The sequence below is a fragment of the Teleopsis dalmanni genome, chromosome 2 (assembly GCF_002237135.1).
Source record: "Teleopsis dalmanni isolate 2A chromosome 2, ASM223713v2, whole genome shotgun sequence".
Taxonomy (NCBI): Eukaryota; Metazoa; Arthropoda; class Insecta; order Diptera; family Diopsidae; genus Teleopsis; species Teleopsis dalmanni.
In genome coordinates, this window is record NC_051847.1 from 160675747 (window position 1) to 160703666 (window position 27920).

The 27920-nt window shown below is 31.6% G+C and overlaps 3 protein-coding genes across 5 annotated transcripts; 2 read left to right on the forward strand and 1 right to left on the reverse strand.

Moving 5' to 3' along the window:
- Nucleotides 1-1186: 1186 nt before the first annotated feature.
- LOC119685385 (28S ribosomal protein S5, mitochondrial) lies at nt 1187-2718 on the forward strand. Its single transcript, XM_038099648.1, has 2 exons — nt 1187-1372; nt 1426-2718. Exons 1-2 carry the CDS (start codon nt 1234-1236, stop codon nt 2586-2588), a joined length of 1302 nt encoding a protein of 433 aa, XP_037955576.1. The 5' UTR covers nt 1187-1233; the 3' UTR covers nt 2589-2718.
- A 1886-nt stretch (nt 2719-4604) lies between these two features.
- LOC119685386 (calcium/calmodulin-dependent protein kinase kinase 2) lies at nt 4605-27829 on the reverse strand. Of its 3 annotated transcripts, none has more exons than XM_038099649.1 (8): nt 27747-27829; nt 16640-17179; nt 13983-14164; nt 13572-13926; nt 10453-10640; nt 5402-5635; nt 5051-5340; nt 4605-4892 (listed from the first exon to the last, which is right to left on the reverse strand). In XM_038099649.1, exons 2-8 carry the CDS (start codon nt 17070-17072, stop codon nt 4805-4807), a joined length of 1770 nt encoding a protein of 589 aa, XP_037955577.1. In that variant the 5' UTR covers nt 17073-17179; nt 27747-27829; the 3' UTR covers nt 4605-4804. The 3 variants fall into 3 exon arrangements, with proteins under 3 accessions (XP_037955577.1, XP_037955578.1, XP_037955579.1); XM_038099650.1 differs by having other exon boundaries at nt 16640-17176; nt 27747-27824; XM_038099651.1 differs by lacking the exons at nt 13983-14164; nt 27747-27829 and having other exon boundaries at nt 16640-16727.
- On the forward strand, nt 23358-24508 carry LOC119685387. The gene has a single exon (XM_038099652.1). The coding sequence runs from the start codon at nt 23389-23391 to the stop codon at nt 24493-24495; it is 1107 nt and encodes a 368-aa protein (XP_037955580.1). The 5' UTR covers nt 23358-23388; the 3' UTR covers nt 24496-24508.
- Nucleotides 27830-27920: the final 91 nt, after the last annotated feature.

Consider the following 27920-nt stretch of genomic DNA (forward strand, 5'->3'; position numbering starts at 1 on the left):
ATTCTTTCCTTCCAGTTGAACATTTACAATAATAGTCTCAAATTGTTGTACATCCCCAGTTATTGAGTAGCATTTATTCTTGAAATATAGATGGCAGTACACGCTAGCTAAAACTACATATCAAGATTACTATGTATATCCTTTTACATATCAAGCAAAATTGTATCCAAGGCAACAAGGCCCTCTAGTAATTATCATAATCTTATCGGACAGCAAAGTATCAAACATCAAATCTCTTGTAGGCGTAAAAGTATCATCCCTAACAATTCAAGAACGCTAAGCTTTTCTTAACGAATAGTCAACAATCACAAAAACATAAAATTTGCATACAAAATAATAAAATCTCTAGTTGCACATTCACACTCTAACTGAAGCACTTGTTTATTTATATTAATGAGTTCAGAAGCTAAACGATCACATTATGGTGATCTGATTTGTGCAGCTGATTGAGCTTTTTTATGTCAAAAAAACTATTAAAGAATTTTTATTTGTTTACAAATAAATTGTAAAAAAAGTTTAGTTATTATGTGCAATAATTCTTTATAATGAAAAATGCGAAAAACTTAAAAAATATTTTATATACTATGTCTGAAATAGTCAATAATAGGAACTATGTAGTATGTGTGATTTCATTAAATACTTTCTTTCGCAATTGGTTGTTTACAGCTTAAGTTTTGTTTGTTTACATGTTACACAAAAAAGATATGACAAATACATTAAATTTTTGGTAATTTTTCTACTAGAAAATTTATTTTTAAGGGTTGCATTGGATATTTTCCACTTATATCACTTATATGATACCTTTTAGTATGGTAAATCATCCTCATTAGTAACCCTAATGAACAGAACTGTCTTAATGATATAGAGTAAATATGCTTTAATATCCTAAACACAACACAATCGAACCCACTTTTTGCTATAACAAGCGATTTAGCAACTAACTTTCTAAATAATGCTCCTATTTTTTAGGAAAAATGGTGTGATCCACTTCTTTCTCTAAGTAAAGTTTTTCGCTTTATTTATTTCTTTTAATTATTCTTTTAATATAATTACCGCATTGATTGAGCCTTCAACATAAGGACTGATGGTCTCACGCTTGTAAGTGTAATTGGGGTATGAATACAATAGAAATAGTAGGAATTATGAATTCCAATTAACAACAATGTTATCTTCGATCAGGTGTGAAATTTATTATTAGAACTGAAATATTTGTTTAGTAGCGCAATACATGTTATGGCGGGTTATATTTTAAGGAGGTTCGGCCATAGTGTCACCAATAGTTTATTGAAAAATCACATTTTTGGAAAAGAATTTCTTAATCATGACAATAAACCTCTTGTTTTCGTCAGAAATACAAGTTTTTTTAATAAATGTATGTATTTTAAATAGTACTAATAATTTTAATAACATTAATGTATATTAAAGTGCCCGCAGAAGACTTGTGGCGTGGTGTAACATCTGTAAGTAATGCTGGCAAAAAAAGAGGCAGAGGAAAAGGAAGCGGTAAGAGGATTACAAAGAATTTAAATAGAGGCCAGTTTATAGGAATTGGCAAACAAAATATAATCTGGCCGGGTCTAAATTCTCCTGTAATGCGCGGTAAAGAATATGTTGACGTAACGAAACTGCCAGATAACACAGAGCATGAAAAAAATTTAGTTAAATTAAGAGATAGCGTAAAAGGTTATCGAATAATGAAATTAAGCCCCATAGATCGTGGATGGACAGGAACTAAAATGCCTGGTCGCAGTATTGGACCACCTGATGCTATTGGAGATGAAAGTTTTGATGGTTTTGATACTATTGTACTTGAGAATAAAATTGTTTTTATAATGAAGGGCAATATGGGACGTAAACGGCGATACTCTGTGCTAACTGTTACTGGTAATGGAAATGGTCTAGCAGGATTTGCACTTGCAAAAGCACCTGAAGTGCGTACTGCTTTAAGAAAATCGAAAAATCGTGCCGGACAAAAGTTATTAAGCGTAAAGTTAGATTCTAATAAAACAATTTTGCATGATTTTTATTGTGCATTTGGAAGTACCAAAATATTTGTAACAAAGAAACCTGAAGGTTATGGATTAGTTTGCCATCGTGCTATTCAAGCGATATGCAAAGTAATTGGTATAAAGGACTTGCATGCAAAAATAGAAGGATCGACTAATGTGCAACATATCGTAAAAGCATTTTTCATTGGATTATTACAGCAGAAATCTCATAAACAAATTGCAGAAAGTAATCAGTTACATGTTGTTAAATTTCGTGAAGAAACTGGTGGTTATCCCGAAGTTTTAGCGAGCCCTAACGATTGTAAAGCACGAAATGATAAAAGTAATGAAATATGGGACTTCAACCAGCAAACACTTGGAAATAAAGTCGTATTAAAGAAAAAAAAGAGGGTACCGTTTTATGTAAATAGTATCGGTTACAATCTCTATTTGAAAAAAAAGGAAATCTTTCGTAACCAAGATAAAGTTCGTTTGAACATGTTAATTCATGAAGGCGAACTTAGGAGCTTTTTAAGTGATAAATATCCGGAATGTCGTCCTGCACAATTCTCAAAGAATAAAGAACAAGATACCACGTAAACTACTTATAAGCTTAAAAAATGTTAAAACGTTTACGTGAAAACTATATGCTGATATGTTTCGGATTCATTACGCTATTTTATATTTATTGTAAATATTAATTGCTGAACACGTAAACTATATAAAAAGAAACAAATGATTGTGTATTATTTTATCGATTATCAAATTTGTCTTTAAAATCATACTTTTCGAATTTTATATTCTCATATTTATGATAATTATTAACTTAACAAAATTGGTTAGAGCTTAAATGCTATTTTTACATACGCAGTTAACACTTTGAATACGTATACGTTTTTGCCTTTAAAAGATATAGGTAAAATGCTTTACCATGTCAGCTAACAGCAAACTTTTCGACTGTCATTCAAATATTTAGTTTAACTATGCTGTTTTTATATGCTTCCAGAATTTAAAAAATTTCTTTCAGTTTTCGAATGCTGTTACCTACAAATCAAGTTTAGTGACTTACCAACGCGCCCTGTCAAACTTATTGTAAAGATTCTTAACTTTTTATTAATTACCATACAACTCTTGAATTCATGTAGGGGTTGAAACTCCTTGACAAGTTTGGTGCTATTTTCTGAGCAAAAGTTCTAACATAATCTGAAATTCATAAAAACTATTCTTGGGCAAGGATAACTAGCCTTTCAATACATTTTATCAACATTTGAATTCATCTGATAAGAATTGATTGCTTTTATTGTTGCCTGGATTGGCTATCAATATATGGTTCTAACATCAATCTATCACGTGAATTTTTTTTTAGAAGATATATACATTTTTTTCACATCTCTAAGTATTTTAGTGAGGGAATAGGTTTAAAATAGTAATATTATCACATAGTTGACTAATTCAATAAATTGAAAATTTGTCAGGAAATTTGACAAATGAATTGATTTCACCAAAAGCTCTTTAACAATTTGTCAGATTTCTTGTCAGGTAGTAATATCAGCGTACAATTTGAAAAAATAAATGACATACAGACTATGCGAGGTTGAAATAGACAATCAATTAATTTCCTTTGTTTAAATCTCCTGGGCTTGATGGTATTTATCCAGTTATGTTACAAAAGGCACCGAACCATGGCTAAAAAAATATATACAGAGGATGTTTGAGATTTAACAACATCCTGATCAACTGGAGAGTAACGAGAGTCTTTTTATTCCAAAAGTAAGAAAAAGCGGCCACTTCTACTCTAAAGATTATAAGCCAAGCAAAGTATTTGCAAAAATATTGGCAGTACATATAGGGTGTCAATTAGGTCCATAGTCCTGTTAAAATCACATCTAACGAATGTAACAGCAAAAATAAAGAAAGGAATCGGCTCATTTCTAAACTGAATAAGATATGGTCGTCAAATTTTTACAGTATCAATGCTTCTGTATGGATGCAAAGCGTGTTTCGTCACTGCATAAGTGCAGCAAAAATTACGCAGTCTTATTAATCGCTGTCTTCACAAAAACCTCAGAATTTTCTAGCCAAACGGCATTTTTAACGAGGAGCTAACCAAAGGGGAGGTGTGAGTAACAACGTCAGCATTCGAAGACGCAAATTTGGTTGGACATTCGTCAACCTTGCACATTACAAACGGTACCTTTAAAATATCAAACAATGTTACCTTCTATATATCTTTTTGTACATGCTGACTTTCTTCTTAATTTAACTTTCGTCACAGCAGCACGCGTGGTTTTAAGTTTCCTTTGAATAACTTGAAATTAATTAACATTAAAAATAAAAATCTAGTATCAATTGTAAAATATTCTTAATTTAAATAAACCTTTTTTTTCGCAAAACAAAATCATTTGTTTAATTACCCTGCTTACCCCTGAGGTAGAATCGCTACTATCAGAATAAAAAAAAATGAATATATATGTGTATGTTGTTTAGATTTTAAATTTAATAGTCATTATTTTATTAGAATATAGATATAGTTGTAAAGAATATAGCGATATAACTTTTATTTTAAACATTTTTATAAAATATTTTTAAATTAAATTTATGTGGCCCCAAATGATTATTACATATTTAATAAAGTTCATTAACATTAAATATAAACCTGAAATTTAACAATAATGGCAACAAATTAGAATCGAAATATAATGTTAAATATAAATTTATAAGCAATGCTAAAACTCTTAAAAAAATTATATTTACCCCAAATTTTATTTTATTAAAGCTATATTATAAACTGTAACATTTTATAGCATTTCAAATATTTAACTGGGTTTTGATAAAATAGAACTTTTAAGTGAGTCCGAGTAATCATTATTGCAATTTGAAATTTTTTCACCAAGCGAATTTTGCCTAAATAAATTAAGAAAAATATATTTTATTTTTTTGACCAAAATATATATTAAATATGAAATGTTTAGTTAAATAAAATTAAAAATTTTTATTAACATATTTATTAGTTAATTAAAAAAAATTTAATTGCTTAGAAGTATCATTCAATGTATACATACATATTTATCACTGTATTATAAGTATCAGGCGCTGATCTTGAACGTCCAGCACGAACAAATCTATCTAATCGAGTCTTTTCTTGTATCACTGTTTTTTGAGATATTTCTTTTAAGAACGGATTTCCAAAAGAGTGGTTTTTAAGCATTGTTTTTATTAGAATTAAGGTATCTAACTTAGGAATACTTCGAATAACCGAATTTAAATCCTCTTCGCTAATTTCTACCAAGCAACAGTTCTCTTCCTCAACTGGTAAAGGGTGCGAACCACCACGAACAACCCAAGAGTGATTCTAAAAAATAAATAATTGTAGATTAGTAGTTTTTATATTGGAGTAAATAAAATATTTTCACCTTTAATTCTGACATTTTTATACGCGTAGAAGGCTCCTTTAGCAACATACATTGTATACAGTCTTTCAAATCGTCACTTATTTTTGGTATGATAGGAAAAGATACCGTCTCACTCTTTATTTTTTCGTACAAAACCGGAATCGAATTCGCTAAGTATGGAACATTTCCAAATACCAATGAATAAAGAGTAATCCCTAATGACCAAATATCTGCACCTTTTCCGCAATACATATTCTGGTAAAAATACAATTAGATTGTATAAATATGTTAAAATAAAATAGGTTATAAGAGTTAATGTACCATCCACATATACAACTACTTTACAATTAAATAATTAATTATATTACAGTGGATTAACGTTAGCTTAACAGAAGTAAATATATATGTATAAGTAAGTGTAGAAGTAAAAGATTTTTAATATTAGCTCCATGAGCTACTCGTAGTAACTTTGAGTAACACTGTGTATACACAAGTGCGTTCCACCAGCAAATTTTACTTGTGTTTTACTTGAGTTTTACTACGAGTAGCTCGTGGAACAGACCCATTTTCTAATAAAAACATAAAAAAATTTTGAAATTATTTTTTCTTCCAACACATGTGTACTTTATTTCCATTACATACATTTTGAAAGAATATACTACAAAAATTCTTGTTTCATTTTTGATTTCGATTTGTAATAAATTTCTATATAAATCACAAACATTCCAGGACGGTATGATTCTTACAAGTATTTTTCCTTCATCTCACACCAAACATACACACGATATTTTAATAGAAAAGGTATGCATCAAAAAATTATTTTTTTTTTTTGATTCGGATTAACCAATAATTTCTACCTAAAAAATAAATAATTACAGTGTAGCTTTGTTTTAAAAAGTATACAAGAAAAGTTAATTTATCAGGGACCTTACACCTCACTCATGCGTACCATAACAATTTATTATTAAATTCTACATAAAAATGGAACGTTATTGTTCTCAGAAGTATTATTATTAAATAAATTAAACCAACCTAAATTGGTTCAAGTTCCAACTTGACAAATTTGAACAAAAGAAGCCAGATTAATGACCTTCAATCTCATCAATTCCTTTTTCGTTTTGTCGGTTTAAAGTCGAATTCTTCAAATTTGCAACCCATTTGCCTTAATATTTTCTTCTTTATTTTCGTTTTATCGTATATCAGAAAAATTAACACCAGGCAGATAAGACATAAATATCTTCAGATTGAATTAGCCGCATATTTTAAAGATAACTTTTTGTACAAAATACTGCGCATCGACAATCAGCTTAGCTTTACTGAAGATAGAAGTATAACAGTTAAATATGCAGTTTATACATCTTGAAGTAAGTAAAAGCAAAGTGAAGTGCGAGGAAAGAACCGGTTGCCAGCATAATTTCTGTAAATGACAAATTAACCCAAGTGTGCACAACCAAGTTCCGTCAATTTGTTCCGATTCATCCAGGATGTGTGCGGAACAAATTGGAACACAACCTCGTTTCTGTTGGTCAATTCTGGGCACTTTTCGTTGACCTTTTCTAACCAAGCGGTCGAGTGTGAGCAGTACAGGACTAAGTCAACACTTTTTCCAGACTGGAGCAGCTCGTAATAAACAATTACCTTCCCATTCTACCAAACACTCTACAAAACCTTGTTTAGTGTCAATTCAGACTTTGAAAACGTTTGTGGAGGGTCACCCGCCTTGTTTCTGATCGTTTACATTTAATATTATCCTTTTTAAGCCCCATGATTCCTTTGTTCCTTTGTTAAATTGGTGATCATGATTTCGTGTTTGCGTACTTCGGCGATATTCTCATTGCATCAAAAAAAGAAACTGAATATGGAATGCATTTGCAGATGGTTTTGGATCGACTCAGACTGGCAGTGAATTTTGCCAAATATCAGTTCAGCTGTTTCGAAATTGAGTTCCTTGGACATGTTATTAGTGTAAAGAGTTTGCGTCCTCCCAGGAGTAAAGTTTAAACTGTTCGTGTTTTTCCTCTGCCGTCGACAGCGAAACAACTTAGACAGTTTTTAGACATGATGAATTTTTATCGAACGTTTCTGCGTAACGTTGTGCAGAATCAGCAACGGTTGTTTCAACTTACTCCAGGTAATCGTAAGAGTGATAAGACAAAAATTTGTTGGTCTCCTGAAGATATAGCAGTTTTTGAAGCTCGCAATAATGATCTCGCACAAGCTACTTTGCTTGACTTCATGACCCTGGAGGCGCAATTGACACTCACGACTAATGCTTCAGACGTTGCGGCGGGTGCTGTCTATCAAGCTGTACAGTTTCAAGTACGCGTTGGAGGGGCGTGATCATCATTTTTACAGATCACAAACCATTGACATTTGCTTTCAGGCAAGTTAGTAAGAATGCATCACCTCGTCGTGCAAGACAGCTGGAGTTTATTAGTCAGTATTGCACTGATATCCATCATTTGGCTGGGGCAGATAATGCTGTGACTGACGCTTTGTTCAGTTGATCAGCTGCAACTGATCAGTTGGAGGCAAATAAGATTGAGTTTGTTGAAGGGCAGAAGACTGATGCAGAGTTGCTTGCTCAGTTGCAGAGCCAATATGGGGATGGCGTTGGGTTAAAGAAGTTGAGGCTGCTGGACTCGGGTATTGAATTGAACACTGATGTGTAAGGCAATGTGTTCGCACTTTTGTCGCCGTAAACTGTCGGCAGCTGTTTACTGTTCTTACAAAACTTCACGCTTTGGCTTATCTTGGTATTCGAGCGAATCGAAAGTTGGGGCAGGCTAGTTATGCTTGACCTGGTTTGGTTAGAGATGTGGCTGTGCTTGTGCGTAGTTGCATCGTGTGTCAGAAGTTTAAGATTCAGCGGCATACTAAAACACTGATTGGGTCTTTTATTGATTTGATGGTCGATTTCAGCCTCTTTCTGTTGACATTGTAGGCTCATTACCTTTATTCCAAGGAAAGCGTTATTGTTTGACTTGCGTCGATCATTTTTCTAGGTGGCCTGTTGCTGACCCACCAACCCACTGATTTGGGTCGGTAATTCACGTCTACTTTATTTCGGTAACTAACGAGATTGCTTAAAGTGAACCAATTCCATACCACGGCATATCACCCTTAAACAAATGACATGATGGAGCGTTTCCATAGGACATAGAAGTCGACCATACGGTGTCATTCGTCAAGCAGTTGGACGCAGTCATTTCCACTTGTGTTGTTAGGATTGTGGACAACACCGAAGCTAGACCTCAATGCTGGTCCTTCTGAGATGTCAATTGGTGATCCAGTTTGTATTCAGGGGCAGATGCTTTCGGATTGTGAACAGAAATCGTAAGAGAGTGATTTCGTTTCGTCACTGCGAAGGGCTCTGCCGAATTTAAAATCTGTTGGAGCTAGTAGACAATGTCAGCCATCTGCTTATGTTAAGCATGATGTGATGACTTATAAACAAGTGCTGCCATTTTCTGCCGCGGTAGAAATGTAATAGTTTCGAATGACAGATTGAAGGCAGCTTATTTCATGTGTGATGAAGTTGGGCAGGTCGTACCGGAAACTCGTCAGTCTACAGCGGTACCGGACGGTTATCAGCCACTGACTGCTTGTGACCGTAATTCTGGATCCCTTTCGCCATTTCGAGAGTGACGCGGTCTGGTAGATTGGTGCATTTTCCGGTAAAGTTGTCGGAATTTGAAGTATGATGATTAGCGGTATTGATTCGGATGTTGTCTCGCGATGTTGCTAGTATCCCAACGCTAGGAAGGGGTACAGTGGCGGTGCAAGAACGCGTTGAAAACTCATCGAAATTGAAGTTTCAAATTTAATTTCAGAAATGATCAGTTTTTTAATTTTTGTGAAGAAGAACGCTTCCGATTTCCATCTGAATAAATTTGAATAAAATTTGCTTTTGATCGTAGAGATTAATTTTCTTATTTGTTAAAAATGAGAGGAGTCTTTTGTTAAAATAATAAAGCATTATAAAGCGTAAATGTTATAATATTTGTAGTTGTAAGATATATAGAAACTAACATCATCTAGTGACAAAAAACAGTCAGTACTTTTTATATTGTACACTTACTAAATGCCTTTCTATCCCACACGCTAGTTATATCATTGGGCATTTTAAATTGATTTTAGCAAATAATCATTTTATTTTAAAAACTCATTGGATTTAATTATTAGTTAGGAAAGTTTTAAAACAAAAATAAGTAAAAGTAAATGCTTTCGTTATTAATATAAAAAATATAGAGGTTTTTTGAACAGTAGTGAACTACAACAATAAAAATTTATTTTTTATATTATTTTAATTAATTGAATTTTTGGCTAACCATACAGCTGTTTCTAGTATTGCCAAATACTCATCATTTCAGTGGCCTTGGAAATAATACTTGTATTCGTAAATAATTTTTTGAGAATGGAAATACCAGAAATCGAATTGTTCAATTGTTTAATGCAAATTATATTCGGCTCAAACTTAAATAAATCTTCAATTTTGTTTGTTTATATAAATAATGAACAAAAGCATATAAGCATTTAAAATAATTAAATTTATAGATAAGAACTTTTTTAAAAATTAGTGTAGGTTTATGATTAAAAGAAAAAAGACGAAATGTAAATTAAAATTTAATATTAACGTTTCGTTTTTTACACAGATAGTAGTGTTTATAATTTATGAGCATATTTACTTGATTTTAGATAATCTTGAATAGCATTAAGTGTAGACGTAAAATTTTTTTATAATTCAAATTAAATAATTAATAATAATTAATAAATGATTGTATACAAAATTAAATACGCATTTATAGTTTATAACGTAAGTCCCCTATAATTAAATTATTATTTAGTATTTATTATAATTATTAATGACGCTACTGGTATGTAATTACAATATACTGCTAGCTTTATGATGTAAGATTTTTAATTTAATTATTTGTGATAAGTATTTTAAATACCAAAAATAAGATCCCATTTCACTTTTTATACGAGAGATGGTTCGGCTTTGGCAAAGTTAAAAGTTTTTATTTTACTAATTTAGTATTATATTTCGTTTATAGGTGTAATTTATTTACCTTGCCAATGTTTAAAGTTTCTGGTGCCCGAAATGCTGGTGTTCCAGAGGAAGTACCATTACTTATATTTGCATCTTCTCCTATAAACTCATTACAAACTCCCAAATCAGCTATTTTGACACGACCACATTCAGTTTGCAACAAGTTAGCTGGTTTTAAGTCGGCATGTATAATACGTTGATAATGCACTAAAATATATAAAAGGGGCAGTTATTAAAAGTTCCATAAAGTTGTTTATGAAATTATATATCTTCAAATAAAGATAATATAAAGTATAATTGAAGATTTATGTCAGACGTAAATTATATCACAGAAACGTTCGCAAAATTCGCGACACGAAGTCACATTTGCCCCCTATTCCCCTGTGAACTTACTAACTTTAACATCTTGCTTGTTTATCAAGATTGACTATTTATCATGGTTTTGGAATTCTGTGCCATAAATAAAATCTTTTTTCTTGACAAACATATAAAACAGATGTTTTACTGTTAGTTCAAAATTAGGGAAATAAAGTCGTTACTTTATTACTATGGTCAGACGAAAATGATAAAAACAGATATTCCGCGTGTTATTAAAAAATTTGGTGAATACATGCATAAGAGTTACCTACGGCATTACACTTGCTCAATGGGTTTGTGGAAAAACACGTTTGCGACAAGAAGTTCGTATTTGTGGCCTTTATAGATATTAAAGGTGATTTTAAGAAGATAAATATAAAATAAAGAATATATATTATAAGAACGTCCATACTAACTATTGCAATGGGAACGCTTAGCATAGGTTTTTTTTCCCCTATTCTAGCCTTTGACAGTAAACTTTTTGCTGCTTGCCCTAGAGAGTAAGGGGTTGCCAATTTGAAGATTGCAGTTACAGGCAAATATCCAAGCATGCTTTTGGATATTCTAAGATAGAACATGGCCACGTTTACAAAATAAACATAAATTAAACGCTTAAAAATATACACTGAAAAAACTGTATTAATTATTTTTTCAAGAAAAGTAGACTACCCGCATTCTTTTTGCTAAAATATTACGGTGTGAAAATTCCTCTTCAAAATGGCGTGATATATCTTGCACTCATATATTACAGCAAACTGAGGACAGATTAAAGAAAACGAATGTGATGATTTGTATGTTTGCGCGGTACCAGGTGGAGATTAAGTCAATAAATTTTTTAATGGGCATATACTTCCATATTCAAATCCTTCTTGTAGTACGGTATGATAGTATTTAAATCTCGTAATTTATGATTGGAACTATATGTTTGTTTAATGTGAATTTCGGGAAACAATGCCATTCAAAGAAGTTGTAGGGCTGATAAATTGACCAGATGCAGTATAGTATTCCTTTGAACGCAGACAGAAGCGATATTAGAAAACTTATTTACAGATCGATTATTAAAACACAGCGTTACTTAAGAAATAGGTATTTACTAAATGATGGCACATGATAGCAAATAATCGAGAAACTTATTCAGCCTAATATGAAAAGACATATCTAACTTCATGTTTGATTTTGTCAATCACGGGTCAATCATACCCACTATGTTGATATTGTAGGGAGATTGTACAATCTCCAAATCAACTATATTCCCCATTGACACCGGAGTAGAAATATCGGTGTCTAAAGGTATTAAACCTGATACCGCACGAAACCAATAATATGTTAGCAGTAAATTTCTATATCGTTAAAATTTAAAAAAAAACGTGGAATTCAAAAACTCGTAACTTCAACGTAAAGAAACTTTTTGTGGCTAATTGCATATGTCTGGCACATCCGCTGCACAACACCACACCCGAACACCGATTGCATCGTTTACAGTCATTGAAATATGTTTCTAGCAAACCTAGGCAACCGTTATATCTGTTACTGTGAAAAGAACACTAAGATAATAGCGACTTTTAAAGTGGTAAATTGTGGAGTACCATTAAAGCCTTAACTAATCTTTCTCATCCTTATAACAAGACAATAAAATTAAATAGTATTACCTTTCCTGATCTCAAGTATTCTGCACAGCAATTTTGTCGTCTCTTTGTGACCAATGCTGCTGTCTTCCCTGGGAGTTCCGGAAGCTATATTCCAACGACAATAGTGCGTTGTTTCCAGGTACAATGTGTTAAGACAAGCCAAGACCTCTAAAGCTGTTGAGCCTGATGCCATCTCTATGCTCATGTTCAAGAACCTCGGATCCACTGGTCTTTCAGTTTTGACATACATTCTTAGTAACATCATCTCTAACACATAGAAGACTGGTAGAATAATACCATTGTTGAGGCCGGACCGGCAGGTGGAGGTGAATTCTACAAACCAATCTTTCTTAGGTTCAGTGGCCAAAATTCTGGATTCCTTAATCTTAAAGCCACACGTTCACCTCGCTTCCCATCAACATGAAGCATCATACCACCACTTCCGTCCATTGTGAGATCATAACCCAAATCTCTAATAGCCATAACCAAATTGGCACATGCGAACATACGGTACTAGTAGGCCTTAATATTTCAAAGATATTTGCCACAATCTCCCATAGTACTCTGTTAAGTGGCTTAACCGAAATACCTATCACTGATTAAATAAAACAATGAATCTGTAACTATCTAATAGGCAGATTATTCTTCATTGATTTTAGAGGAAAGCCAAAAACCAGTAAAATAAAATATGGTTTCCGCCGGGCAGTGTTCTTCCACCGATTCTATTTAAACTCTATATGTCTAAACTACCAAACACACAAACCCCAATCCACTCCCAGCCAGACCTTGTTGTAGGCTACAACAAAAGGCAATCCTAGAACGGCAATACGAGTCCATCATTTGCTGAGCATTGAGGCGGATATATAAATATTTGTAATAAAATTCTGCAAGCTCCGATTGAAAACTATTTGTAATTTTTAATTTAAACTTAACACGAGAGTAAAAATATATTTTTTTATTTATTCTGCAGGTGGCTTTCATGAGAATATTTACTGCCTTCTAGCAGATATTTCTATTATTTGCATAATAATTTAAACTTTATTGTTTTACTAATAAAAGTTTAAATATCTAAAATGTATGAAGCTTAATCTACAAATTTCAAATACTATTTACTTTTAAATTAGAAAATATGATTTAAAAACTATGTACTTACAATATTCCAATCCTAGTACTACATCACGGAAAACACTCCAAGTCCTGTTCTCACTTAACGGTTTATTGGTTGGTATGTTAAGAACTTCTCCGAGTTTAACTAATTCGAAAACCATGTAAAGAGAGTCCTCATTTGGATCATCTAAAACTTCGATTAATTTCACAACATTAGGGTGATCAAGTTTTTTTAGTACAGCTATTTCTCTATATACACGGTCCAAAGGAGATGTAATTTTTTTGGGACCACGCTTCATGAGACCAGCTTGCCGTAGTAGTCGTCGTTTCGATAATATTTTCATAGCATAATGGGTGGAGTCTTCTTCAGAATACGCAAGTTTAACTAATCCATAAGATCCCTAAAAACAAAAAATAAAATAAAAACAGTTACTGACACTATCGATATTTACAACACCTGTCCTATTTGATCCATTAATTTATATTGGTTTAACTGTAAAAAAGAACCGGACTTTTCAATAGAAATACGTTTAGATTCCCGAAGTTGGGGACGACGTTTATTTATAAGAGGGCTACCATATGGACTATATGAAACATTGGGATAAATAGGTCGAGATTCCAATGATTGCTGTGAAGAAGCTAGAAGAAAAAATAATAAAAAAGATGTAAATAAAACATGTTTTTTTTTTTGTTTTTATTTTGAAAAAAGCTCTATTTCAGATGCAATACTTAATATTCAAATTACAACATTTGCTTTATGCTTAATATTTTTTTTGACAATTTTGCGTTGTTGTACATGTGCCAGAAAATAAAAGCAACAACAGCATAATGAAGCATTCAACAAAATTAAAAATGTTTTAGCTTCTGATCAATATGTCACGCACTTCGATCCAACAAATAAAATAATTTTAGCTACTAATACTTCAGAATACTGCATGGGTGCAGTTCTCATCCATCAATTTAATGACGGAACTCTTCACCCAACTATGCACTATTCAACGACATTCAATGCTGCAGAGCGGAAGTATACTCAAATGCACAAAGAGGCTCGAGCTCTTGTGTTTTGATTAAAAAAATGCTACTATTACTTTTCTGTTCGTCGCTTTACCATTCATATTGATTATAAGCCACTTCATGCTATATTCAACCCGAAGAATGTCATCCCGTTGTTTATAGCGGCTCGTCTGCAACGTTATGCAACCACTATTCTGAAATACGACTCTTCTATTTAATATATCAATACTGATAGCATTGCATATGCCGATAGTATTTCTCGACTAATCGCATATCGTGTAAAACCTGATAAAGACACCGTCACCAAACTTCCAATCACTTTTACTAATATTCAGCAACTAAGGCCTGTCATACTCTCAATAAGGACACGTTCTACATCCAAAATAAAAAAAAACAAATCAAAAATAGTGAAGTAGCGGTATTTTTCCAGCATCGACATCATCTTATGATACAACAACGGATCATTTGCTACCACTGCAGCAGAAACTATTTTGAGAGATCTTTTGCGCAACACGGCCTTTGTGACACAATTGTTAGTGATAATGCTCCGCAATTCGTCTCGTAGGAATTAAAAAACTTTTGCGACTTTCAAGTAATTAATCACATAATTATAGCTTCATATAGTCCACAACTAAACGGCCAAGCAGAACGGTTTGTTGATCTTCTGAAATCAGGACTTAAAAAGGCAAATGGAAGTATTGACAGGAAGCTCAACAAGTTCCTTACTTGTTATCAATACACACCATCTTACAATCTCAGTATGAAATCAGCATCTGAGCTCCTAAATGGTAAAAAAACGAAAATTCGTTTTTACTTCGTTTTAAGTCCTGATCTTCTGAAATCAGGACTTAAAAAGGCAAATGGAAGTATTGACAGGAAGCTCAACAAGTTCCTTACTTGTTTCTATACACACCATCCTACAATCTCAGTATAAAATCAGCATCTGAGCTCCTAAATGGTAAAAAAACGAAAATTCGTTTTTACTTCGTTTTAAGTCCTGATCTTCTGAAATCAGGACTTAAAAAGGCAAATGGAAGTATTGACAGGAAGCTCAACAAGTTCCTTACTTGTTTCTATACACACCATCCTACAATCTCAGTATGAAATCAGCATCTGAGCTCCTAAATGGTAAAAAAACGAAAATTCGTTTTTACTGCACCAAACAGCAAAAATCGGAAGGCGAATTAAAAAAACAAAGTAATCACCAAGAGACAAAATGAAAACAGTTCAGCATTGGATCAGTTCAGCGTTTATTATAAACTTCATTTCACTAATTAAAAACGGACTTGGATACCTGCTGTAGTCATAAAGAAACTTGGAGTAGTGAACTATGAAGTGAAAACAGACCAGTAAATTAATGAGCGTGTTATTAAAGCACATGTAAACCAACCGAAGTATCGTTACACAAAAAATGAACTGAATGAATTGTTAGGGTTTCCGGAATACTCGCTTATGTATCGAAAGTAATTCCATCTCCTGCTATTGAGCAAAAAACTAATTCCAATGATGTTAATAGTAACCAGGAAATATCGACTATAACACATAATAAGGAGTCAACATGATCTCAAAGGGCTACAAAGGGTCATGGGCCACGTTGGTATCAAGAGTACCAACGATATTAAAAGGGAAGGACTGTAGTAAACGGATGTTGTACAATACTAAACGAGATTATAACACACAGCTCTTAGAAAGGCGTCGATACACATATTTTATATTTTTTAAACCCGCATGTATGTGTTGATATAGAAGTTACCACAGATATAACACTAAATAAGTTATACAATAAAGACAATACAAAATAATATATTTAATAATATGTATAATACCTTTGTTTCTGAATTTTGATCATTACTGCTAAGCTAAATATAATTTTGTCTTATTTTTTTATAAAGCTGTTTCTGGTCTTCTTTTTGTTAATCTTGTATGTATGTTAATATAAATATGTTTAAATGTATACATTTCATATACACATAGTAGAAAAAGTCTGTGTTCACGTATAAAATTTTTTTAAAGTTCGCATAATTTATTTAATTTTTACTAATAAATGTTTATCTTAATAAATACTATACATTAAATTTCATTGTATTGTGCACTACTTACTTTTTGGATATGAACTAGCGATATGGCAGCTATCCTCACCTATTTCTGTTCTATGATTCGAACAAAATGAATATTTAATATTTTCTTGAGTATTATTCTGAATTTTAGAAGACGGTTGTTGTGCTTCATTATGATTTGTCGATGTTTTAGGTAGTTCATTTAAAAACATTGATTCATTTTTATCATTAGTATTTAGATTTAAGTCTTCAATTTTATTTTGTAAGTCTACAAATGTATTGATTTGATTATTTTTTTTATTAACTACACTCTTCAGTTGTAATAATTTGTTGTCTTGATCATTCTTAGCAAAACCTTTACAAATATTCTCCGAATTATTGTGTTCAGATATATTTAAAAGGTCATTTTCGCCAACCGTATTTTTATTTAATATTTTACTGCATTCTTGAAACACAGTAACATCATCTGAACTCATTGCTATATTAATTAGTTTGTAGCGTGGATTTTTAACGTAATTCTGATTATAAATTTCATATAGCCATTTCTAGATTTTTATGTAACGAAGACATTAATAGAACACTTCTGAAAATAAATATACAATAAAAACTAATATTAAAAAAATTATTAATATTTTATAATATAAATATATATAATTTCTAAATACTATAAAAGTACTACTATGAGTAAGAATTAAAAGCTTTATAAATCAATCATGATGTTTAAATTACTATTTATTTTAAATAAGACTATATTTTTTAAAATTTGTTTTGTTTTTTTATACGTATTTTCGCTAATTCGCTTTTGCCTTCATCAAGAGAATTCATAATATTAAAACAACTATGCAATTTACAAAATATTTATACTTATTACAGGGTGATAGGTAAGAAATGGTGTCGGGATGGATCTAGTTTTGTTGTCCAGGCTTGATTATGCATATGTAGTTCGGTCAACTGATTGAGTTTGTTTTTTTAGAATGTATTTAAAAAAACTATGATGATACGTTACCCTTATCGTCGTTGAGTAAAGGTGTGACCTGTTATGTATTTCGATGCATTCTGCGGTTTCTAACTCTCCAGCTTTCTCTTATGTTTTAAATTATTTGGACGTTATCTCTGTCCATGTGGTGATTTTCCGTTATTATATGCCTGGTGACATTTGATTTTATGTGGGGCTTAATTTCTTTCGGTGCTTCTCTTGCTTCTTTTAAAGGTTCTTCAAGCTGATAAAGCTATTTTTGTTTGTCCGATGTATATTTTGTTGCAGCAGCCGCAGTTGATCTGGTATACTCCTCATTTTTCTAAGGGGTCAATTGGATTTTTTCTGCATGGTAATAGACTTTCGAGCTGATGTGGTCTACTGGAGTAAACTAAGTCGATACTGAATTTTTTTTAATTTGGTTTTAAGACCTTTGGAGAAACCACATACATTAAGGAAATAGCAGATATCAACGGATACTCCCAGAACACCATCAACAGAATCAGAAGAAACTCAGGCCACCAAATTCAAGAAATATCGTGAAATTAACAGCAGAAAAACCAAAACAAAAAAGGGTCGCCGTAGTGAACAACAACACCGTCTCCAAAGGTCTTAAAACCAAATTGAAAAAATTCAATATCGGCCTAGTTTACTCCAGTATATTTTTTAGTTTCTGAAATCTATACATATTTTGAGGTTGCACATTCTTGATAAACTTATGTAATTTTTGAAATATTGATATTCACAAGCTGGTGGACTATCTCCACTGGTAAAAATGAAGAGAACACTCAGACTTTACGGCGATTGCACGGTAATTAATCAAGAAAAGATACAATAACCTACGAATTCTACATATATATGCACAATATGTACAAATGGTTAAGTTTATCGATTCTTAGAAATCAAATCTATCAAATTGCTTTTAAACACTTCTAAAGTGTGCATGTCCGAATTCGCGCTTTGGTGGATCAAAGTTGTGAGTATATTATTACATTAAAATACGCAACGCAATGTCTATGGCTGGCGCGTCTTCTAAACCCCACTGAAATATATGTCTAACTTAAAATTACAAATACATAGTGAATTCCATTCTCAACTTGACGATGCAATATGTTTACAATGTAATTATAAAATAAGTTTAATACACTTAATAAATACGCTCATTACAACAATTTACTAATGATAAGAATTTAGCAGCGTTGCAGTGATCCATTACGAGCAGAATTAAATCAAGATGGATCGAATACAATTCATTACCAGTGGCTTCGCTGCAAATGCACGTTTTTGTATTATTTTAAAATGAAATTATGTGATGACAAAGCATTTACGCGTCTAGTTGTTTGCAAAACTCATAAAAATTCTGTAGTAGCAACATAGCTTACTTCCTGGATGATGAAGCATACCTCAATTGTATGCACATACCAGTGACGACTGCTCTAAGGTGCGGAGGTGTGCGGTGAACACCCTAACATAATTTGCAAAATGTCAAATAACATAGGTATAGGAATTTATTAAGTATCTTCACATCAAGAATTATTATTATTTATTACATTTCCATATATACACATTTTTAAAGTTTTAGCAAAAACAATTAAATATAATTGTCTATGAAAACTCAATCAATTTGCTTCTGTTAGCCGCTATACTTGTTAGTTGTGCTCATATATTTGCAGCTCAAATCACAGAACATTTCTATTTTATTTCGTCTCTCCCCTTTGTGTTCAAAGAAATTGGCCGCACATTTATACGTTGCATATGAACAAAATAATGTGCGTGTGCTCCCGTTCGTAATATCAGAAACACGGTTGCCATTTATGGTACTTTAGTACCAAAAGTACCACTTTTTTTCCGTTTGGTACTGTGGTACTCATGTTAAAAAAATGGTACATTTTCGGCGACCCAACTTTATTGTGGATATTTTCAATTAATTTTTTTTATAAATGTAACTTGTATTGTTTTATACTTTTTGTACATTTTATATAAATTGTATTTTCTTATAAAAAGACAATAGAAAAATTTTTGACCTTTTTTTACAGAAATGGTACCTTTTTAAACCAATTTTGGTACAGAAAAAAATTTTCAAGTGGCAACCGTGATCAGAAATAGAGATTTATATGTGGGAATTGTATGAGAGTAATTTTCTGTTCTATTCGAATATCAACTGCATGCATACGAATCCAACATGATGATTTGCCAAAGTGATTGCATGAGCGGCTGAAGTTTGCAGCTCATCTCGCCATACATTTCTATCACATTTCGTCTCTCCCCTTTTAACAGTAGCACCCACGAATTTCTGTCGCTCACTGTGCGGTGTACATGTGCGCACATTTATACGTTGCAAGTGGGTTTGATTTTGTTTGATCACTGCATAAACATGTATGGTTCTAAGTACAAACTTTTTTGTTTGAAAAAAGTTGGTTTGATGTTACGCGAATTATGTGAAAAGTTTTGTTTCTTCCATATTGATATAATATTCAACTTATATATATATAAATTATTAATTTAATTTGTTTAATATATTATTTTGTTAATAAATTGTTAGTATAATATTGCGAATATATTGTTGCCTTATATAATATAGTTATTATTAATAAAAGATCTCATATATTTTAATATAAGTGGTACATGTAAAAACAACATTATAGAAGGGCCGCACACCATTCCAGATAGGGCACGCGTCGTCACTGGCACATACCCTACTGCATACAAAGTCTCCACACTGTCTCCAAATCTTATTTGATTTTTAAATAATATTTAATGGACTTGCTTGTACACTAAAATCTATACGAAGCACCAATTCTTTACACTAACGTGTACTGAAATTCCTGCTTATTTGAAGTTGTAAATGTGTTACTCATCAAGCTTACGAGAACACCAACTGACCTTTAGTTATAATTAGATGTCACACGGAAGTCTCTTCTTGCGTTTCTTATAGTATGGAGTTGGCATTATAAGATCTGTCAAATTAATGACAGAAATTAATGTTTCCTGGAGACACTAAATAAAGAGCACAAAAGGGTTAAGTTAGGTTATATCGGCGATCCCAGGGGGATCCATTTAGGCCTATAGGTCCATTGTGAGCTTATGTATATAATATCCACTATTTTTCCGACGATTATAAACCAAATTTCAACAGCCCTAACACATCAGTCAATAAGGGTGAGTAACTAAGAAAAACAAAATTTTTCTGCAAAAATCGATTTTACTCATATAATCTGCTTCAAGGGGAATAAAGTCATTCCAACGCTTCTCTAACTTCTCGATGCCGTGCTTGTAGAAGGATTTGTCTTTTACCTCAAAATAGGCTTCAGTTGCAGCAATTGCTTCTTCATTTGAGATGAAATTCTTACCGGCGAGCATTTTTTTGAGATCAGCGAATAGCCACTAGTCGCTGGGGACCAGATCTGGACTATACGGTGGATGAGGAAGCAATTCGAGTCTAATTCGTGCAATTTTGCCATCATTTTTATTGACTTGTGACATCGTGCATTGTCTTTGTGAAACAAAATTTTCGCCATATGCGGTCGGTTTTTCACAATTTCTGCTCTCAAATGATCCAGTAATGCCGTATAGTAGTCACTATTGATGGTTTTTCCCTTTTCGAGATAGTCAATGAAGATTATACCATGTGCATCCCAAAATACTGAAGCCATAACCTTCACAGCTGACTGTTGTGCCTTTGGACGCTTCGGACGTTGCTCACCGGCTGCAGTCCACTCAGATGATGATCGTTTTGATTCCGGAGTGAAGTGATGGATCCATGTTTCATCCATTGTCACATAAAACCTAATGCTGAAATTGCACCCTCAACTAATTAGCATCAAGAGCAACACGAAAAACAGCTCAAGCTGCACGCGCTCAACCAGGTCAAACTATTTCAAATAAAACATCTCAGCAATCAAACAGCGCTAAATACCTAGGCATGCACTTAGATAGACGTCTGATAGAATGTGTGTTTTACATTTTTAAAAAAAGAAAATCCCTTGGGATTCAATACAGAAACATGTTTTGGCTACTGAATAAAAACTCTTCAGTATCTCTAAAAAATAAACTTATTTTATATACATTAAGACCGAAAAGTTTTCGGAAATTCTCATTTAAAATTCGCGCGCTGTATATTTTTCGATATTTTAAGTTTATGTAGTTTGGCAGCAATTAAGGACAATTACTATGCCAAAAATGAGCGCGATCTGTCAGACAGTTCGTTTACGGCAGCTGTTGAAACCAGTTCACCTCAGTAGTGCGTTGCGAAAAAAACAATGGAAAAAAATATTGAACAAAGAGTTTGCATCAAATTTTGTGTTTCGAACGAAATTTCGTGTGCAGAATCGTTGCGAATGCTACAAAAGGCTTATGGGGAATCAGTTTTATCGAAAACTCAAGTTTATGAGTGGTACAAAGCCTTTCAGGACGGTCGTACGACCGTCGAAGACATTTCGCAACGCACTACTGAGGTGAACTGGTTTCAACAGCTGCCGTAAACGAACTGTCTGACAGATCGCTCTCATTTTTTGCATAGTAATTAAGGACAGTGCTGCCAAACTACATAAACTTAAAATATCGAAAAATATACAGCGCGCGAATTTTAAATGAGAATTTCCGAAAACTTTTCAGTCTTAATGTAAAAGTGTGCTAAAACCAGTATGGACCTATGGCATTCAACTATGGGGAACAGCCTCAACATCCAACATAGAAATTATTCAAAGATTTCAGTCTTAAACTTTACGAGAAATGGTAAATGCTCCATGGTATGTAACTAATATTCAAATCCATCAGAACCTTAGCATAATCCCGGTAAGAGACGAAGTAAAAAAGGTAGCTAGAAAATACCATGAACGAATACAAATTCATTCCAACATCCTTGCTTCAAATTTAATATCCCCCTCAAAAATTTTTACGAGACTGAAAAGGAAAACGCCACTTCAGATATTATAATAAAAATCTTAATTTAAAAAGAAAAGAGTAGCTCTCCACAGGGAGAGAACTACCTTAATTGTAAATTATCATGACTTAAATAGTGTTTATTAAAAAATTGTAAACTGTCACCATGAGATAATACATATTGAATTTGAATTAAATAAAAAAAAAAAATTTTTACTTTTCTAATAATTATATCAGAATACTCAACAGTCAAGCTTGGCCGATATACATATAAAGCTTAAGTTATATAAAGCTAAGTATATATATATATATATATATGCAATTCTACAATAAAAATAGAATTAAAAAGCGGTATAAATCAAAAGTGTTTAGGAAAGATAGAACAGACTATCGAGTTTGTCAAAACTTAATAACCAAACTAGGGAAAGATTGTACGATTGATATACTGCAGTCTAATAACTTAACCTTAATCACAAACCCTAGGAGTTATATTATATATAACAGCTATATATAAATAAATTTTTAGTAGATGTTTTAACTGACTGTAGGATGTATAATAGGTACATACAAATTAAATTGATACTATTGAATACTTTCTGAGTCGTTATCCCATGCTACAAGAGTTCCAATCAGTTTATTATTTCTTATGAAAACACAGATAATTTGCATTTAATAAGTTCTTTTTATATACTACATATCGCATATACACAAATGCTATAAATAAAACATGTTTGTTATGTATGATGTTGATCATATAATACCAAAATACAAAATTTAATAGATTCATTCTCATAAATAAGAGGAAACATTTTTGTGTAATATTTATTTCTAATAGAATTTTTTAATTTAAAGAATTACTTACCCAGTTTTAAATATCCTTATTAATTGTAAATGTATAAATAACTGAAAAATCTCAATCAATTAAGAAATGTAAAATGTATTTGTGCAAAATATTGTTAATATTTTTTCTTTTATGGATTCCATATTCAGGAAGTGTTGGAATAAAAAGTAACCCCATAAGAACTGAATATATTTTCAAACAGTCTTATCCCCTTGAAGCAACTCAACAACGCGGATATCAGATTTCACCAAACTTCTATGCTGCAATTCAGCAATCTGAATTAGCTAAACAAAATATGCAAGAGTTATTACAAAACTTTTTGGAAAATTTACAACGTAACTTTACAAAATCTTCACCATTATTACTAAGCAATGCAGAGAACATGAATAAATATCAGCAATTGGACAAATTACATGGCTTGTCCGAATTTTTTAATTTGGCTTCTATAAGTGCAAACGATTTTTCTTTGAAATCAAAAACTTTTATTGAATTATCGAAAAATGAAAGCAATGAGTTGTTACTAAAATTACGTCGATTGCCTTCAACAGAAAAAATTTTACCGGGACATATTAAATCAAGCCTCACAAATTATTTTACTGAAATGGAGTTTTTTCATGTGATGTTTTCAGAAATAATGGATGAATGTCTAGAATATATAATAGATACCTTAAGGGTGACTCAGTTAGCTTTTATTGAATTTGCTAATATACAAAACGAATTACTACGTACTTGGCACCTTAATCCAACTGAAGGATGTTTTTTACGGTACATGGATTTTTTGCAAGAGTGGTCTGCGGAAATTTTTAAATGTGCAACGCAGGAACATAGTACAGCGTATGATATTTATGCGTTGACTATAGTAACGACTAAGTTTATTTTACAACAACTGGAACACCGCATTCAAAGACTTTTTAATTGTTTTATGTTTGGCCATTATAAAATACGATGTCGGTTTCTTTATTTTGTGGAGCAAGATTTTAAACTTTTATTACTAAAATTAAACGAACTTCAAATATACTATGACTTTAAAATCAAAACAGGTCATGGAACAACATTCCAGAACTTAAAAAGTGAAACTACAGGCGAAATACAAACAGTTCAAGAAAGATTGGATTGTATACCTTATGGATTTCCGGAATTACAGATGCAAAGTGATTTAAAAAAATGTTTTTCAATGCTCTTAACACGTAACCGTTCATGAAATAAAATTTTAATATTATTATAAACATATGTATCTACCATTTGATGGTATATTTAAAACAAAATCTAATTTCTTATATTTTTTTACTATTCTGAAAGTAAATATATAAATATGTATATTTCTAATATGTATTTGCCTTTCATTTTTGATAATTTTTTTTTTTTTTTTGCTGTTCCATTATTCAGTCCCTAATATTTTAACACTAAATATTAATTGCGCAATTATCACTAATAAATTATTTACAGTTTTATTTAGTAAAAATTTTCATTTAATTTTAAATAACGGTAAGTAAACAACCAGATTTCATATACAAGTTAGAGTTGGTAACGCAAATCCAGTCAAATGCAGATATAATTGTATCGAAATGCAAACACAACTGTGAGAAAGATAAACTGCTAACAAAATGAGATAGAACAATGAAAAAGTAACACTTGTCTTTAAAACTATATGATATTAATGAATCAACAATAACAATTAGTAATTGATTTAATTGAAGCCCTAAAAGAATGGGCTTAGCGGTGAATGAGGGTAAAACGAAATGTACGTCTGGTAGAAATGTGCGTCGCTCGGACGCCGAGCAAGTGGCTGGCGACTACATTTTCGAAATTGTCAAGGATTTTATCTACCTTAGCACCGCTGGAACAAATAACAACGATGTCAGCCTGGAGATTAGACGAAAAATTAGTATTGCTAATAGGTGCTAGTATGGTTTCAATAGGCAACTGGGACGTAGAGTTCTCTCTCGACAAACCAAACTTATGCTCTATAGGTCGGCCATCCTTCCTGTGCATCTGTATGGCGCAGAAGCATGGATGCTATCACATAATGATGAAACAGACCTGAGAGTGTTCGAGAGAAAAGGCTGTTTTCGTTTGCCTTAAGGTTTTTAATTAAAGTATGTAATGCAGACATTTATATGTTCCCGTCGATTTTGAAAAGTGTTTGATTAAGGATAATATAATAACAGATTTTAATGAAATAAGTGGAAATGCTGCATAATAATTCCACTCTCATTCCTGGGACTAAAGCAAACTTATGAATTTCTTGGTTTTTGATTTGATCGAATTATATAATTATATGCAAATTTGTTTAAAGAATAATTTATGTATATATATAAAGTATATAGTATAAATATTATTTATATAATTTTAATTTACTTCATTTTGTTATATATTTGTTCTATACAATCCAATAATATATATTAATAATATCCATATAAGATTTGCCTTGGTTGTGCAAATATAGAATTAGATAGACGTTCAAAGAAGCCCATTATAACAACAAAGGCGGAATTAAAGGTGGCACTGCTGAAGAGTGGCAAAATATTGGGCCAAAAACCACACAAAAATTGATTTCTTTGATTCCAAAACAAATAGCAGCTGTTATTAAATAGAAGAGCTTGGCCACTAAATATTAATTGTAATCGAAAATATTTTTTTTGATTTGTTTTTTAATTTTTACATTAGCTGTGGCAATAATTTTTTCAACCAAACATAGTTTTTTTGTTTTTTTAATTTTAAAAAATTAAATATAAGAGAAAATAAAATGAAATAAAATGAATTTAAAAGCAAACTACGCATTTTATATAAAAAAATTTTTTGTTGATTAAAAATCGCATCATTAACAGGATAAAAATAGTGCCAAAGTTCAATTAGTTTGCTGTGCCAATAAATATGTTCGGCACTGTATATATTTTACAGTATGACGTTACCTTTATGTCGATGCTGTACAATAATTTGAATACCATTTATTTTAAATTTAAAACATGAATTTAATATTTTATTTCCATATTTTATGGTTATTAATGGCTTATTAAAATCTGTATTATAATATTATGACATCAGCCATATTTTTACATGCCCCGACGGAAGATAAAGAAAACGATACCAACGAGACTTTCTATGAACAGCTTGAACAAGAATATGAACATTGTCCCCATTAATGATATTAAAATTGTTGCAGACGACACCACCGCATAGAAGGATAAAGAAGATAATTTTGTTCTTAGTTCAGCCGTTATACAAAAATTTCTGAGAATACAAGTCTGATTCCGTCGCGACTAGAAAATAGTAGTTAGTAGTCAGTAGTCCCAGATTTCAAAAGGCAACATGACAGTAACCTAATCACAAAAAGAGATCCCATATTTCACAACTGACAATTACCAAAAGTGATGAAAAGACATTAGAAGCATTTGAGAGAAAATTTCTTCTAAATTCTTTTGTAAACTTTTCTGAATAGAATTGTATTATATTCCCAATAATATCTTGTCCAAAATTTTTAATGAAGAAACCCGCTAACTTCATTTACTTAAGTAATTTATTCACTTGAAATGCCAGTCTATATAGAAATTGTACTACTATATTGAATTCACCAAGTAAATCCCATCACTACTTTAAAGCAATAAAGCTTGGATAAGACATAGATTTCTAAGCACACATTTTTAATTACTTTTCTCTCAAACATATAAAGCATACCAAGATAATAATTAATAGTATTTCAATAGGATATTAATAGGATTTTATTTTGAAAATCTATTGTGTAAAAAAAGTTTGCTGTGTGACTTGGAACTTTTTGATTTTCTCTGAGTTAAATAAATATAAGGGATATTTCGAAAAGTTACTAACAGCAAATAATATTTAGAAATGCTTGCTGCAATACTGCTACAATAATATCATTCCCTTCCGAAACTTTAACTGCATCCCCAAACGTGTAAAATGACATTAGCGAAAAAGAATTTTACTTATGTATTAAAAAATGACAAAGGATTTTCATCACAACGTTCAAACAACTAATTCATTTAAAGCACTTATAGTAATTTGTATCTAAATTAAACCATTACGGCAGTTAGTAAACAGTATTTGTCTTTATCGATTAATTCAAGTGGAGTTCGAAAGCGATAAAAGTATCTTAAAAAAATTTAACATAGCCTTTTCACACTTTTTATCCGTTGTAATTTTTTAAAGACTTGTAAATGATATTTCAATATTCCGCCTACTAAAATGCTTTTCCAATAAATTCATTAGATTCAATCAGTTTATATTTCAAACGAAAAATTTCACAGCTATGAAACTTTTATATCGAAAGGATAATTTTTAAGCGCCAAAGGATAATAAGCACTTTGTTGATATTGTTGTTTTGGTCTATAATTAGATTTAGAACAAAATTTATGGCAATCTTTATATGAAATACTATTGTTATAGTCGTAAAACATTTGTAGAATGAATCTTTATTTTATATATTTTGTCACTTACGCACTTATATATCACAGCAATAAAACAAAATATTAGCACAAATCTTAGAAACTAAGTTAAAGCTTAAAGATAAGTTACTATTAGCATCGTGACTAAAAGGAACAGAAAGATTGAAACGTTTTCAAAAAGTTTTAAATAATTCGATTAAATAAAGACTATGATATGTATATACAA